The following is a 13,477-nucleotide window of genomic DNA, read 5'->3' on the forward strand; positions in this document are numbered from 1 at the left end:
ATCAAATATTCCTCATCCGGTTGCCGCTTACTTATCAACACTAAATTTTTTTGTTCTCTGTTGTTGGAGATGCTGAAAAGGCCACATTTATTGCCCATCCTTAGTTCCTTTGATATGATGGTGGACCTTCTCCTTGTGGTAATGGTGCTCAGTCGGGAATTCCAAGATATTGGCCCAGCAACAATTAAGGAATGACAATATGTTCAAGTGTGACTTGGAGGTGATGATGTTCCCATGACATTGCTGCTATTGTCCTTCTCTGTTGTAGGAAAGTACATTGATGTGAGGTACAAGACTTTTGAAAGCTACTAACTTGTTTTCCAGTACAGAGCAGATGGATGTAATGGAGTTGCGCTATGTTTGTGTACATTGGGTGGGGGACAGAACAGGGGGCATTTAATAAAAAAATAAAGTAAAAGTATTGTGTGGGATATTAAGATGGCTGACGTCATTGAGCTTGGTTAAAGATATACATCCTGTCCACTATAAAACATGCATTCTCGACATGGTTCCAGAAAATTAAGGGGATGGATTTTGTATTTAGAGCGCACATTTAAACATTTACCTTCCAATAAGGATAGTGCACATAATTGTATCTCTAATGCTGCGTTTAATGGGTTGTTTTCTGAAGTTTCCTTTTCGATTTACATTCATGAAAACTTCAGAAAATTAATGAGACAATATTTTGCCATCAGTTTTTTTTTAATGCAGTTATTAATCAAACAGACACCAGGGTCAGCACAAAGTGGACGTGATATTCATTTTATAAATTTAAAAATCAGGTCACATTAAACATGAACAGCACTTCATTATAGCATTATATAGTACCAACTGTAAATAAAGCTAGAGTTACAAAAGTTTACTTACACCAATTAAAGTCATGTACAAATTAAGTAGCATCATTCTCATCTGTGCAAAATTCAGTTACAAAATAAATAGAGAGGAAACCATTATACCCAGTTTCAGGTGGTTAGTTGAGATTTAGAAATGATTGGAAAGTTAAGCATGACTAGGTAAACATTTTTATGGGAAGGAGGATTGGGAAGAAGAGGAGAGAGAGATATTTCCTCCATTTACTATGTCTAAAAAAAGATCAAGTATAATGGTTACATATGGTTCACAGAAAACCTCCCCCTAAATTCTGGCAAGAATTTAAATATATTCTCCAATGTCTGCTCTCTTGTCACGGAATTTGTTCCTGGCCTTTGTCCTAGCTTTGCAAACAGCAGCATTGTAAAAGTGCTGAAAAACAGAGCAAATGAAGAAAACTTAAGACTGAAAAGAAATCTGCACCAGTTAAAACCTATATAATCTAAAATAAAAGTCTAACACCTCATGTATGACAATCAACAGTAGCAGTACTTTTCGTGATCAGAGGCAAATAGTTGGAAATACACATGTTGGCAATCACCTGATCAGAAAATAATCTAACATTTAATTTGCACACAGTCAACCTCTTTTTCAAATACTGACTTTGTGCATTTGGTTTTTTGCAATCACATTCTGAATACAGGAAGGTTTATGTTCAATTTTCTAGTGTTAAAACAATTTTTTGGCCTTACCCGTTCAACCCGAGAAGTTTTGGTTGCTTTAAGAGTAGCAGCATCAAGCAACAGTGGTGGGCCAAGTTCAAAGACACTTCGCACAAATTCATTGGCCTGTTTCACAAAAACACATATTAAATCAAAAGCTTTTAGCTACTTTCAAAATGGTTTGGCCATGTTGAGCAAGCAAGTCACTAGGCAACCATCAGTACGGAGGATTTTTCAGGAAATTTATATTCACCTCATTCCATCAGAGAAGCAGTTTCACAATGCAGCGTGTATGCCTAGTGACTATAATGTAAGTCAAAAAGACTTTGGTTTGTAAGCTAAAGCTAATCCATCATCCTTGAAAGTTTTAAAATGCAACTTCCCACTTAATATTCATTGATCATCATAGAAAATAAATAGAATCAAGTACTTCAGGAAGAGAACATTCTGGGACACTTAGAGAAATAAACTTTCAAAAGAGAGATTTTCATTTTCTTTTATTGGATCTCTCTACTCCATCACCAGCCAAAGAGTAACTAGGCAATCTGATCTGAAGCTTCTGCCAAATAGACTTTAAAAGCAGCTGCAAGCAGTTCTAGGTCACATTGCTCTGGGGAAAGAGTGCCACACCTCCACCTGGAGCCATCTACAGCTTCACAACTGAATGGAGATCAGCATTAGGGGTTGGGACAAACCTAGCTTCTCCTACTCCATAAAGTGTAATGCACCCTGGTTACAGAATTTCCTCCTCCAAATGGCTCAAAAGCATAGTTAGTTTGTAATTAAGTTCATTTTTCCTTGCTTAGCTTATGATTGCTAACCAGTGATTCCTACTGGAAAGTCTGCTTGGACATAATTAAGCTCTATTTCAATGTCTGCCATGCTCAAATGACTCACAGCTAGTCAATTCCTAAGGGATCACACTAATACCACTTGGGCTAGCTCCAAAGAGCAGCTGGCACCAAGAAATTATAGCCTGCATGGATCAATGCCTTTGGGGAGCCAGCAGATGAATAATAGGGAAATTGTAGAAGCTTTGCAATACAAAGCTAAAAATGTGCAAGAAAAAAGTGAAACTAGTCACTTGATGCATTTAAGGGGAAGCTAGGTAAACATGAGGGAGAAAGGAACAGAAGGTTATGCTGATAGGGTTAGATGAAGTGGGTGGGAGGAGGCTTGTGTGGAGCATAAACACACCGGCATGGATCAATTGGGCTAAATGGCCTGTTTCTGTGCTGTACATTCGATGTAATCTATACTTTCAAGGTGTCACAAAAAAAGGCCAGTTTGTAAAATGAAAGCATGTTATTAGAAGGAGTGTGACAGCATAGATAGCAAGTTGGTTAAAAGAAGTGAGTTGTTTTTGGTCAGAGGGCTATAAACAGTAGTGTCCCCATAGGGTCAGTAACTAGAGGGCATAAACTTTGAATCATCAAAAGGAGGTTAGGTTAGGAAAATTTTGTTTTAATAAAAAGAACATGGAATATATTACCAGAAACACCGGTGGTAGCAGAGTACAGAATAGTTGTTAGAGAATTGGGTAAATATTTGCAAAAGAAAATTAGAAAAGGAAATGTGGAAAGGGCAGAGCGATGGGGGCTAAGTGAACAGCTCAGAAAACTGGGGTAGTCAGTCTTATTTCTGCAAGCTTTGGTAAGGAATGTTTAGAATACCCAAGGAACTGGATTGAAGGAGGTTCTGAAACCAATGCTGTAAGTGGTCTCAGTGAGTGAGCACAGCTGCTAATACACCCAACCTACCAAAGACAATGCCCATTGTTGTCGTCTGCATGTGGAAGATTAATTTTGTGCGCTTTTGACCGAAATACACAAGTTGGGAAACTGTCCTATTTCTCTTTTGGAATGGTGGATTCGGATTTTCTCCATTCCCCAATTTATCCCATCTTTGGCATTTTGTCTGATTTTTATATTGTGAACTAAGTACAAAATAAAAACACTGGTTACGATGTAGACTAGGCTCAGTTCTTGTGGCATTCCACCTTGCTCAAAGAGTTTTATTGAAAAATATATATATTTTTTAAATTTGTAAAGTAAATGGATCATTATCCAGCTAGAATCAACACCGAGTGGGTTCAAACAGCATGCCAGGACTTGAGCATTTAACCTAGGCTGACATTTCAATGCAGTATTGAGGAAGTGCTGCACTGTCAGCGACACTTTCACAATGCTAAATCAAGACCCTGTCTCCCTATTCAGGTGGATGTAAAAGATCCCATGGCACTATTTGCAGAGCACGGTAGCTTCTCTAGTGACCTGACCAACATTTATCCCTCATACGACACCACCAAAACATTAAAATATCACCTCATTGCGGTTTGTGGCATGTTGCTGCATACAAATTGGCTGCTATGTTTGTCTTGCACAACAGTGACTACAATTCAAAAGCAATTCATTGGCTGGAACTTGTTTTGAGACATCTTGGAGGACCTCAAAGCTGGGCCTTTCAACGACCTCACAAAAGCCTTCGACACTGTCAACCATGAGGGATTATGGAGCGAACTCCTCAGATTCGGCTGCCCCCAAAGGTTTATCACCATTCTCCACCTGCTCCACGATGACATGCAAGCCATGATCTTGACCAACGGATCCATCACAGACCCATTCCACATTCGGACTAGGGTCAAGCAAGGCTGTGTCATGGCACCAACGCTCTTTTCGACCTTCCTTGCTGCAAAGTTCTATTTCACCCCGGCAAGCTCCTCGCTGAAGTGGAGTTAAATTACAGGACAAACGAGAATCTGTTCAACCTCCGCCACCTCCAGGTCAGATCCAAGGTCGTTCCATCCTCAGTCTTCGAACTACAGCATGCAGACGACGCCTGCGTCTGCCAACACTCAGAGGCTGAACTCCTAGCCATCGTACGTGAGCATGGGCCTTACACTAAACATCCGTAAGATAAAGATCCTCTACCAACCTGTCCCCACACAGCACTGCCCCCTCAGTTATCAAAATCCACCACGAGGCCTTGGACAACATGGACCATTTTCCATACCTCAGGAGTCTACTGTCAACAAGGGCAGAAATCGACGATGAGGTCCAACACCGCCTTCAGTGTGCCAGTGCAGCCTTCGGTCGCCTGAGGAAGGGAGAGTGTTTGAAGACAAGGACTTCAAACCCGGCACCAAGCTCATGGTCTACAGAGCAGTGGTGATACCCACCCTCTTATATGGCTCAGCGACATGGACTATGTACAGCAGGCACCTCAAAACACTGGAGAAATACCATCAAATGTTGCCTTTGCAAGATCCTGCAAATCCATTGGCAGTGTCCTCACTCAGGCCAATATCCCCAGCATCGAAGCATTGACCATGCTCGATCAGCTCCGCTGGACGGGCCACATCGCCTGCATGCCTGACACGAGACTCCCAAAACAAGCGCTCTACTCGGAGCTCCGGCCTGGCAAGCGAGCCCCAGGTGGGTAGAGGAGATGCTTCAAGGATACCCTCAAAGCCTCCTTGAAAAAATGTAACATCCCCACCAACACCTGGGAATCCCTGGCCCAAGACCGCCCAAAGTGGAGAAAAAACATCCGGGAAGGCGCTGAACACAGAGTCTCTTCGCCAAGAGCAAACTGAAGCCAAGCATCGACAGCGGAAGGAGCGCGTGGCAACCCAGGCACCCCACTCTTCAACCACCGTTTGCCCAACCTGTGACAGAGACTGTAAGTCCAGCAATGGACTCTTCAGTCACTTGAGAACTCATTTCTAGTGTGGAAGCAAGTCATCCTCGACTCCGAGGGACTGCCTATGATGATGATGATGATGTTACGTTATTGCTCAAACTTGAATTAAATTAAGATCTACTAACCTGTAGATGGAATCTTATACCAGATGCAAGCAATTCCTTGAAGGTTTCATAGGTGCGCTTTTTAACCCAGCTATCAATATACATGCATTCAGGACCAAATGTAATAGTTTCAGGGTCAAAGTCTCCCTCCTGTGGAAAGCAAAAGTAACCTATTCAGGAGCTTATTACAACATTTTGGATCTCTTGTGTTGCAGTGCAGGTTTCAAGGGCACAGATTCCCAGATCCTCCAGAAGATTAATAGCTCCAGTGATTCAGAACATGCCAAACTTGCCTAGCAAGGACTGATGTTTAAGCTTCAACCAAAACCACCGTATATTTCCCCATTTGTACCACTCGAACATTAGTTCATACATTTGCTTTGTATTTGATTTGTATGGTGGGAGAAATGGGAAGTTTCTCAGCTACATCGTCACATTCTGGATTCCTCAGGATAGCTCTGAATGAGATTTGAGTATGTTAGAAAATGGTCAACATGAAGTACAGTGTTGGGGAGGGGGGGGGGGGGGGCGGGAGAGAAAGAGAAAGAGAGTTAGTTAAATAAGAATTTCAGGAACTGTAATTTAGTTATTTAAACATTTTTCCCACCAACAATGTGGTTTTGAACGTGACTTTTTCCACCATTTAGCAAATGGAGCATCAGCTTGCCAGTATGTTCTCACGCTATTTATTTACTGTAACAGTTCTTGGATATTAGGTGCACCAACAAAACCAAACTTCAGTTTACTGAGCCAATGTGGCTTAAAAACAGAGAGCAATTGCAATGTTGTACAAAGTAGCCACGAAAAAAAAATCTTAATTCCCTTAGTACAGATCAAATACAAAAAGCAACCACTTGAATCGAGAAAATAATCTAATATTTCATTTACACAAATCAATGTTCAATGGATACTTGCATTCAAGTAAAAAGTAAAACTTCCTCCAACAACAATTATTCTTTCTAAGAACATTATGCAATTAGACAAACTTTTAAAAAAGTGAGCACACACTAAATCCTTCAAACATTTCAAAAAATGCATTCCCATTAATATTTGGACTAATTTTTGGTTGGGTGGACAGCTTCATTGATAAGAATATACTATATAATTGATAGAGTATCTGATGTAACTCTTAAAAGCTTGTGTTTCCAACTAAAGAGCATACTACAGTATTAATTTACAACACTGTTCTTGGTTTAGTCAAACTGCCAAAAATCAGGCACTGATGTAAAGCAGAATGCAGATCATAAAAACTGAGACCTTCTGGAGTGTTCATTTTATTGTATGCATCCAGAAGCGAATGTTCAAAAAATTTGGCTGCTATGTTGCCACGTAGTAATGGGTCGTAATTGGTTTTGGAGTGAACCTAACAGCATCTGCCATTAGTTAGACTTGGCCTTGCACGTTTAGATTTTTACTTTTTTGCGTGGCAAGTTGCTGCAAGTGCGAGCTGATAATGTTGCAGTGAGGGAAACCGGGCATCTGGGACCCGAGAGAACAGGGCAACCAACTGTGTACCTCTTTCACCAGTCAGATTGAAGGATTCTGAAATTAACAGAGCAAGGGCTGAGAAGGAAGTGTAAATTAGAGTGGGTGAATTCATTGTCAAATCAGGTACAGAAAGAGAAATAAAGAAAGAAGGAGGGAAAGATAAAAATGGGATTGAGACACAAAAAACAGAAAGGAAGTTAAATATATATATATATTTTTTTTAATTTTAGGTTTTTAAAATCTACAACATTTAAAACCTGAAGGAATGAGACTCAGCATGTGTAATCGTTCATTTTCAGTGCCAGAGGTTGATTGGCAATAATTAACACTTATCACGACATTAAAAAGGTATTTAACTGGACACGACAACTTTATGTGGCGAGTTAAGTTAGTATGTGCTGCACAAATACAAAAGTTTCATGTCTTTCAATGAATTTCAATGGTGAGGCAGACAACGGATGCCATTTTCACAAAGTTAACGGCACACTCATCTCTTGTATGGGATCTTGTCAAAAGCCTTTTGAAAGTCCAAATACACCACATCCACTGGTTCACTCTTGTCCACTCTACTAGTTACATCCTCAAGAAATTCTAGAAGATCTGTCAAGCATGATTTCCCTTTCATAAATCCATGCTGACTTGGACCGATCCTGTCACTGCTTTCCAAATGCGCTGCTATTACATCTTTAATAATTGATGCCAACATTTTCCCCACTACTGATGTCAGGCTAACCAGTCTATAATTCCCCGTTTTCTCTCCCTCCTTTTTTAAAAAGTGGGGTTACCCATTAGCTATCCTTCAATCCATAGGAACTGATCCAGAGTCGAAAGAATGTTGGAAAATAACCACCAATGCATCCACTATTTCTAGGGCCACTTCCTTAAGTACTCTGGGATGCAGACTATCCGGCCCAAGGGATTTATCGGCCTTCAATCCCATCAATTTCCGCAACACAATTTCCCGACTAATAAAGATTTCCCTCAGTTCCTCCTCCTTACTAGACCCTCTGACTTCATCTAACTCCCTTTTGAATACATTTAGTGAATTGGCCTCAACTACTTTCTGTGGTAGTGAATTCCACAGGTTCACCACTCTCTGGGTGAAGAAGTTTCTCCTCATCTCGGTCCTAAATGGCTTACCCCTTATCCTTAGACTGTGACCCCTGGTTCTGGACTTCCCCAACATTGGGAACATTCTTCCTGCATCTACCCTGTCTAAACCCGGCAGAATTTTAAACGTTTCTATGAGGTCCCCTCTCATTCTTCTGAACTCCAGTGAATACAAGCCCAGTTGATCCAGTCTTTCTTGATAGGTCAGTCCCACCAACCCGGGAATCAGTCTGGTGAATCTTCGCTGCACTCCCTCAATAGTAAGAATGTCCTTCCTCAAGTTAGGAGACCAAAACTGTACACAATACTCCAGGTGTGGCCTCAACAAGGCCCTGTACAATTGTAGCAACACCTCCCTGCCCCTGTACTCAAATCCCCTCGCTATGAAGGCCAACATGCCATTTGCTTTCTTAACCGCCTGCTGTACCTGCATGCCAACTTTCAATGACTGATGTACCATGACACCCAGGTCTCGTTGCACCTTCCCTTTTCCTAATCTGTCACCATTCAGATAATAGTCAGTCTCTCTGTTTTTACCACCAAAGTGGATAACCTCACATTTATCCACATTATACTTCATCTGCCATGCATTTGCCCACTCACCTAACCTATCCAAGTCACTCTGCAGCCTCATAGCATCCTCCTCACAGCTCACACTGCCACCCAACTTAGTGTCATCCGCAAATTTGGAGATACTACATTTAATCCCCTCGTCTAAATCACTAATGTACAATGCAAACAGCTGGGGCTCCAGCACAGAACCTTGCGGTACCCCACTAGTCACTGCCTGCCATTCTGAAAAGTATCCATTTACTCCTACTCTTCGCTTCCTGTCTGACAACCAGTTCTCAATCCACGTCAGCACACTACCCCCAATCCCATGTGCTTTAACTTTGCACATTAATCTCTTGTGTGGGACCTTGTCGAAAGCCTTCTGAAAGTCCAAATATACCACATCAACTGGTTCTCCTTTGTCCACTTTACTGGAAACATCCTCAAAAAATTCCAGAAGATTTGTCAAGCATGATTTCCCTTTCACAAATCCATGCTGACTTGGACCTATCATGTCACCATTTTCCAAATGCGCTGCTATGACATCCTTAATAATTGATTCCATCATTTTACCCACTACTGAGGTCAGGCTGACCGGTCTATAATTCCCTGCTTTCTCTCTCCCTCCTTTTTTAAAAAGTGGGGTTACATTGGCTACCCTCCACTCCATAGGAACTGATCCAGAGTCAATGGAATGTTGGAAAATGACTGTCAATGCATCCACTATTTCCAAGGCCGCCTCTCGAAGTACTCTGGGATGCAGACCATCAGGCCCTGGGGATTTATCGGCCTTCAATCCCATCAATTTCCCCAACACAATTTCCCGACTAATAAAGATTTCCCTCAGTTCCTCCTCCTTACTAGACCCTCTGACCCCTTTTATATCCAGAAGGTTGTTTGTGTCCTCCTTAGTGAATACTGAACCAAAGTACTTGTTCAATTGGTCTGCCATTTCTTTGTTCCCCGTTATGACTTCCCCTAATTCTGACTGCAGGGGACCTACGTTTGTCTTTACTAACCTTTTTCTCTGTACATACCTATAGAAACTTTTGCAATCCGCCTTAATGTTCCCTGCAAGCTTCTTCTCGTACTCCATTTTCCCTGCCCTAATCAAACCCTTTGTCCTCCTCTGCTGAGTTCTAAATTTCTCCCAGTCCCCGGGTTCGCTGCTATTTCTGGCCAATTTGTATGCCACTTCCTTGGCTTTAATACTATCCCTGATTTCCCTTGATAGCCATGGTTGAGCCACCTTCCCTTTTTTATTTTTACGCCAGACAGGAATGTACAATTGTTGTAATTCATCCATGCAGTCTCCAAATGTCTGCCATTGCCCATCCACAGTCAACCCCTTAAGTATCATTCGCCAATCTATCCTAGCCAATTCACGCCTCATACCTTCAAAGTTACCCTTCTTTAAGTTCAGGACCATGGTCTCTGAATTAACTGTTTCATTCTCCATCCTAATGCAGAATTCCACCATATTATGGTCACTCTTCCCCAAGGGGCCTCGCACAATGAGATTGCTAATTAATCCTCTCTCATTACACAACACCCAGTCTAAGATGGCCTCCCCCCTAGTTGGTTCCTCAACATATTGGTCTAGAAAACCATCCCTTATGCACTCCAGGAAATCCTCCTCCACCGTATTGCTTCCAGTTTGGCTAGCCCAATCTATGTGCATATTAAAGTCACCCATTATAACTGCTGCACCTTTATTGCATGCACCCCTAATTTCCTGTTTGATGCCCTCCCCAACATCACTACTACTGTTTGGAGGTCTGTACACAACTCCCACTAACGTTTTTTGCCCTTTGGTGTTCTGCAGCTCTACCCATATAGATTCCACATCATCCAAGCTAATGTCTTTCCTAACTATTGCATTAATCTCCTCTTTAACCAGCAATGCTACCCCACCTCCTTTTCCTTTTATTCTATCCTTCCTGAATGTTGAATACCCCTGGATGTTGAGTTCCCAGCCCTGAACATCCTGGAGCCACGTCTCCGTAATCCCAATCACATCATATTTGTTAACATCTATTTGCACAGTTAATTCATCCACCTTATTGCGGATACTCCTTGCATTAAGACACAAAGCCTTCAGGCTTGTTTTTTTAACACCCTTTGTCCTTTTAGAATTTTGCTGTACAGTGGCCCTTTTTGTTCTTTGCCTTGGGTTTCTCTGCCCTTCACTTTTCCTAATCTCCTTTCTGTCTTTTGCTTTTGCCTCCTTTTTGTCTCCCTCTGTCTCCCTGCATTGGTTCCCATCCCCCTGCCATATTAGTTTAACTCCTCCCCAACAGCACTAGCAAACACTCCCCCCCTAGGACATTGGTTCCGGTCCTGCCCAGGTGCAGACCGTCCGGTTTGTACTGGTCCCACCTCCCCCAGAACCGGTTCCAATGCCCCAGGAATTTGAATCCCTCCCTGCTGCACCACTGCTCAAGCCACGTATTCATCTGCGCTATCCTGCGATTCCTACTCTGACTAGCACGTGGCACTGGTAGCAATCCCGAGATTACTACTTTTGAGGTCCTACTTTTTAAATTTAGCTCCTAGCTCCTGAAATTCGTTTCGTAGGACCTCATCCCTTTTTTTTAAAACCTATGTCGTTGGTACCAATGTGCACCACGACAACTGGCTGTTCTCCCTCCCATTTCAGAATGTCCTGCACCCGCTCCGAGACATCCTTGACCCTTGCACCAGGGAGGCAACATACCATCCTGGAGTCTCGGTTGCGGCCGCAGAAACGCCTATCTATTCCCCTCACCATTGAATCCCCTATCACTATCGCGCTCCCACTCTTTTTCCTGCCCTCCTGTGCAGCAGAGCCAGCCACGGTGCCATGAACTTGGCTGCTGCTGCCCTCCCCTGATGAGCCATCCCCCCCAATAGTACTCAAAGCGGTGTATCCGTTTTGCAGGGGGATGACCACAGGGGACCCCTGCACTACCTTTCTTGCACTGCTCTTCCTGCTGGTCTTCCATTCCCTATCTGGCTGTGGACCCTTCTCCTGCGGCAAGACCAACTCACTACACGTGATACTCACGTCATTCTCAGCATCGTGGATGCTCCAGAGTGAATCCACCCTCAGCTCCAATTCCGCAACGCGGACCGTCAGGAGCTCGAGGCGGATACACTTCCCACACACGTAGTCCCCAGGGACACCGGAAGTGTCCCCGAGTTCCCACATGGTACAGGAGGAGCATATCACGTGACCGAGCTCTCCTGCCATGCCTTAACCCTTAAATTGGTAATAACAATGTTACAGTTCACTTACTGATATAAAAATAAAAAGAAAAGCTACTCACCAATCACCAGCCAATCACTTACCCCATTGGCTGTGACGTCACTTTTTGATTCCTTTCTACTTCTATTTTGCTTTCTCTCCCGCTGTAGCTGCACTTTCTGTCTATCCTTCCTGAATGTTGAATACCCCTGGATGTTGAGTTCCCAGCCTTGGTCACCCTGGAGCCATGTCTCCGTAATCCCAATTACATCATATCCGTTAACAGCTATCTGCGTAGTTAATTCATCCACCATATTACGAATGCTCCTCGCATTGAAACACAGAGCCTTCAGGCTTGTTTTTTTTAAACACTTTGTCCTTTTAGAATTATGTTGTAATGTGGCCCTTTTTGATTTTTGCCTTTGATTTCTCTGCCCTCCACTTTTCCTTATCTCCTTTCTACCTTTTGCTTCTGCCCCTATTTTACTTCCATCAGTCTCCCTGCATAGATTCCCATCCCCTGCCATATTAGTTTAAACCCTCCACAACAGCACTAGCAAACATTGGTTCCGGTCCTGCCCAGGTGCAGACGGTCCAGTTTGTACTGGCCCCACCTCCCCCAGAACCGGTTCCAATGTCCCAGGAATTTGTTTGGAGACATAATTAGTGCCCATGCTGAACACAGAATATGAAGTATTGCTACTAACCTAACTCACTGCACCATATCCAGCTTTGCAAGAAAGTTTTGTTATCATGAAAACCACTAGACAAAAGAAATGCCTCATTTTCAGGGGATCCATGACCAGAGGTAATTTCAAGCCTGCTCCTCTTTATTTATAAAACCGACACTGATTCAGTTCTTGCGAATTATTCTCAACTGCTCGGCACGTCTCCTCTGAGGTCCACAGCTCCTACTCACTTTGCAACAAGCGCTCCCTGCCAGTTAAGCGGTTTCCTCTCCCTGGTGCCGCGACCTTTTGATCAGAGCGCCTGCGTGGCCCTTCAAACACTTAAACGTGTTCACGCAAACATCTACAATTCCAGTGCAGCTGTTACAGAACATGTCAATGGAACAGTATGGCGGTGAGCAATGCTCCAGGGGTCCCGCGCAGCTGGTGAGGCGGCTTTTAAATTGTAAACAAAACACGCAAATGTAGAGTTTTGAATGGGCCACGCAGCCCGTTAAAGGGTTGGTGCAGCCCCCCCAAAAAATGACGGGGAACATCAGCTATGAGTCATGCTTCCAGCAGCATCCTGGCATGTGCATGGGTGCTCATGCCTGCCAGCCTGCTGACTAAGTGGCTAAAGTGGTCATCTGTTGCTGTGGAGTACCCAGAATTGATGTGAAAAGCAGGCACATCCATCTCACTTATATCTAAGTAAATACCTGTTTTCTTAAAAGCATTATTAAAACACTCTTCACATGCAGCACTTTCATATGATGAGTATTATATAGGTACAACGTCTCAAATCCAGCAACCTCGGGACCAAGACCCTGCCAATTTTTGGGATTTTTCCAGATTTCAGACAAGAAAATCAAGAGTGTACAAATGCTACTAATACAGACAATGTACAAATGGTGGCGTGGGTCAGGTCGGGTCGGGGGTTATTCCGCAAGGCTCGGACTGATCGCACGCCATTTAAAATATAGCGGCGAAGCCGATAACTAGTCCGCCCCGCCAATTTGTGGACAATAATTCCGGATTTTATTTTACTGAATATCAAATGGGATTTTCTAAAAAAAAATGGCCAGTTTTCTGACA

General features: G+C 43.0%; 1 protein-coding gene across 5 annotated transcripts in view; it reads right to left on the minus strand.

Annotated features, from left to right (window-relative positions):
* Nucleotides 1-683: 683 nt before the first annotated feature.
* ifrd1 (interferon-related developmental regulator 1) overlaps nt 684-13,477 on the minus strand; it is a 32,036-nt gene continuing 19,242 nt past the window's right edge. For 2 of the 5 annotated variants that reach the window (XM_070900383.1, XM_070900381.1), the window contains exons 10-12: nt 5,360-5,488; nt 1,563-1,658; nt 684-1,242 (exon numbers count right to left, since the gene is read on the minus strand). In XM_070900383.1, coding sequence (XP_070756484.1) covers nt 1,153-1,242; nt 1,563-1,658; nt 5,360-5,488 — 315 coding nt within the window. In that variant the 3' untranslated portion in view covers nt 684-1,152. The remainder of the gene's footprint in view (nt 1,243-1,562; nt 1,659-5,359; nt 5,489-13,477) is intronic. The other 3 variants (XM_070900384.1, XM_070900382.1, XM_070900385.1) reach the window with 3 other exon arrangements.

This window comes from Pristiophorus japonicus, chromosome 15 (assembly GCF_044704955.1).
Source record: "Pristiophorus japonicus isolate sPriJap1 chromosome 15, sPriJap1.hap1, whole genome shotgun sequence".
Classification (NCBI taxonomy): Eukaryota; Metazoa; Chordata; class Chondrichthyes; family Pristiophoridae; genus Pristiophorus; species Pristiophorus japonicus.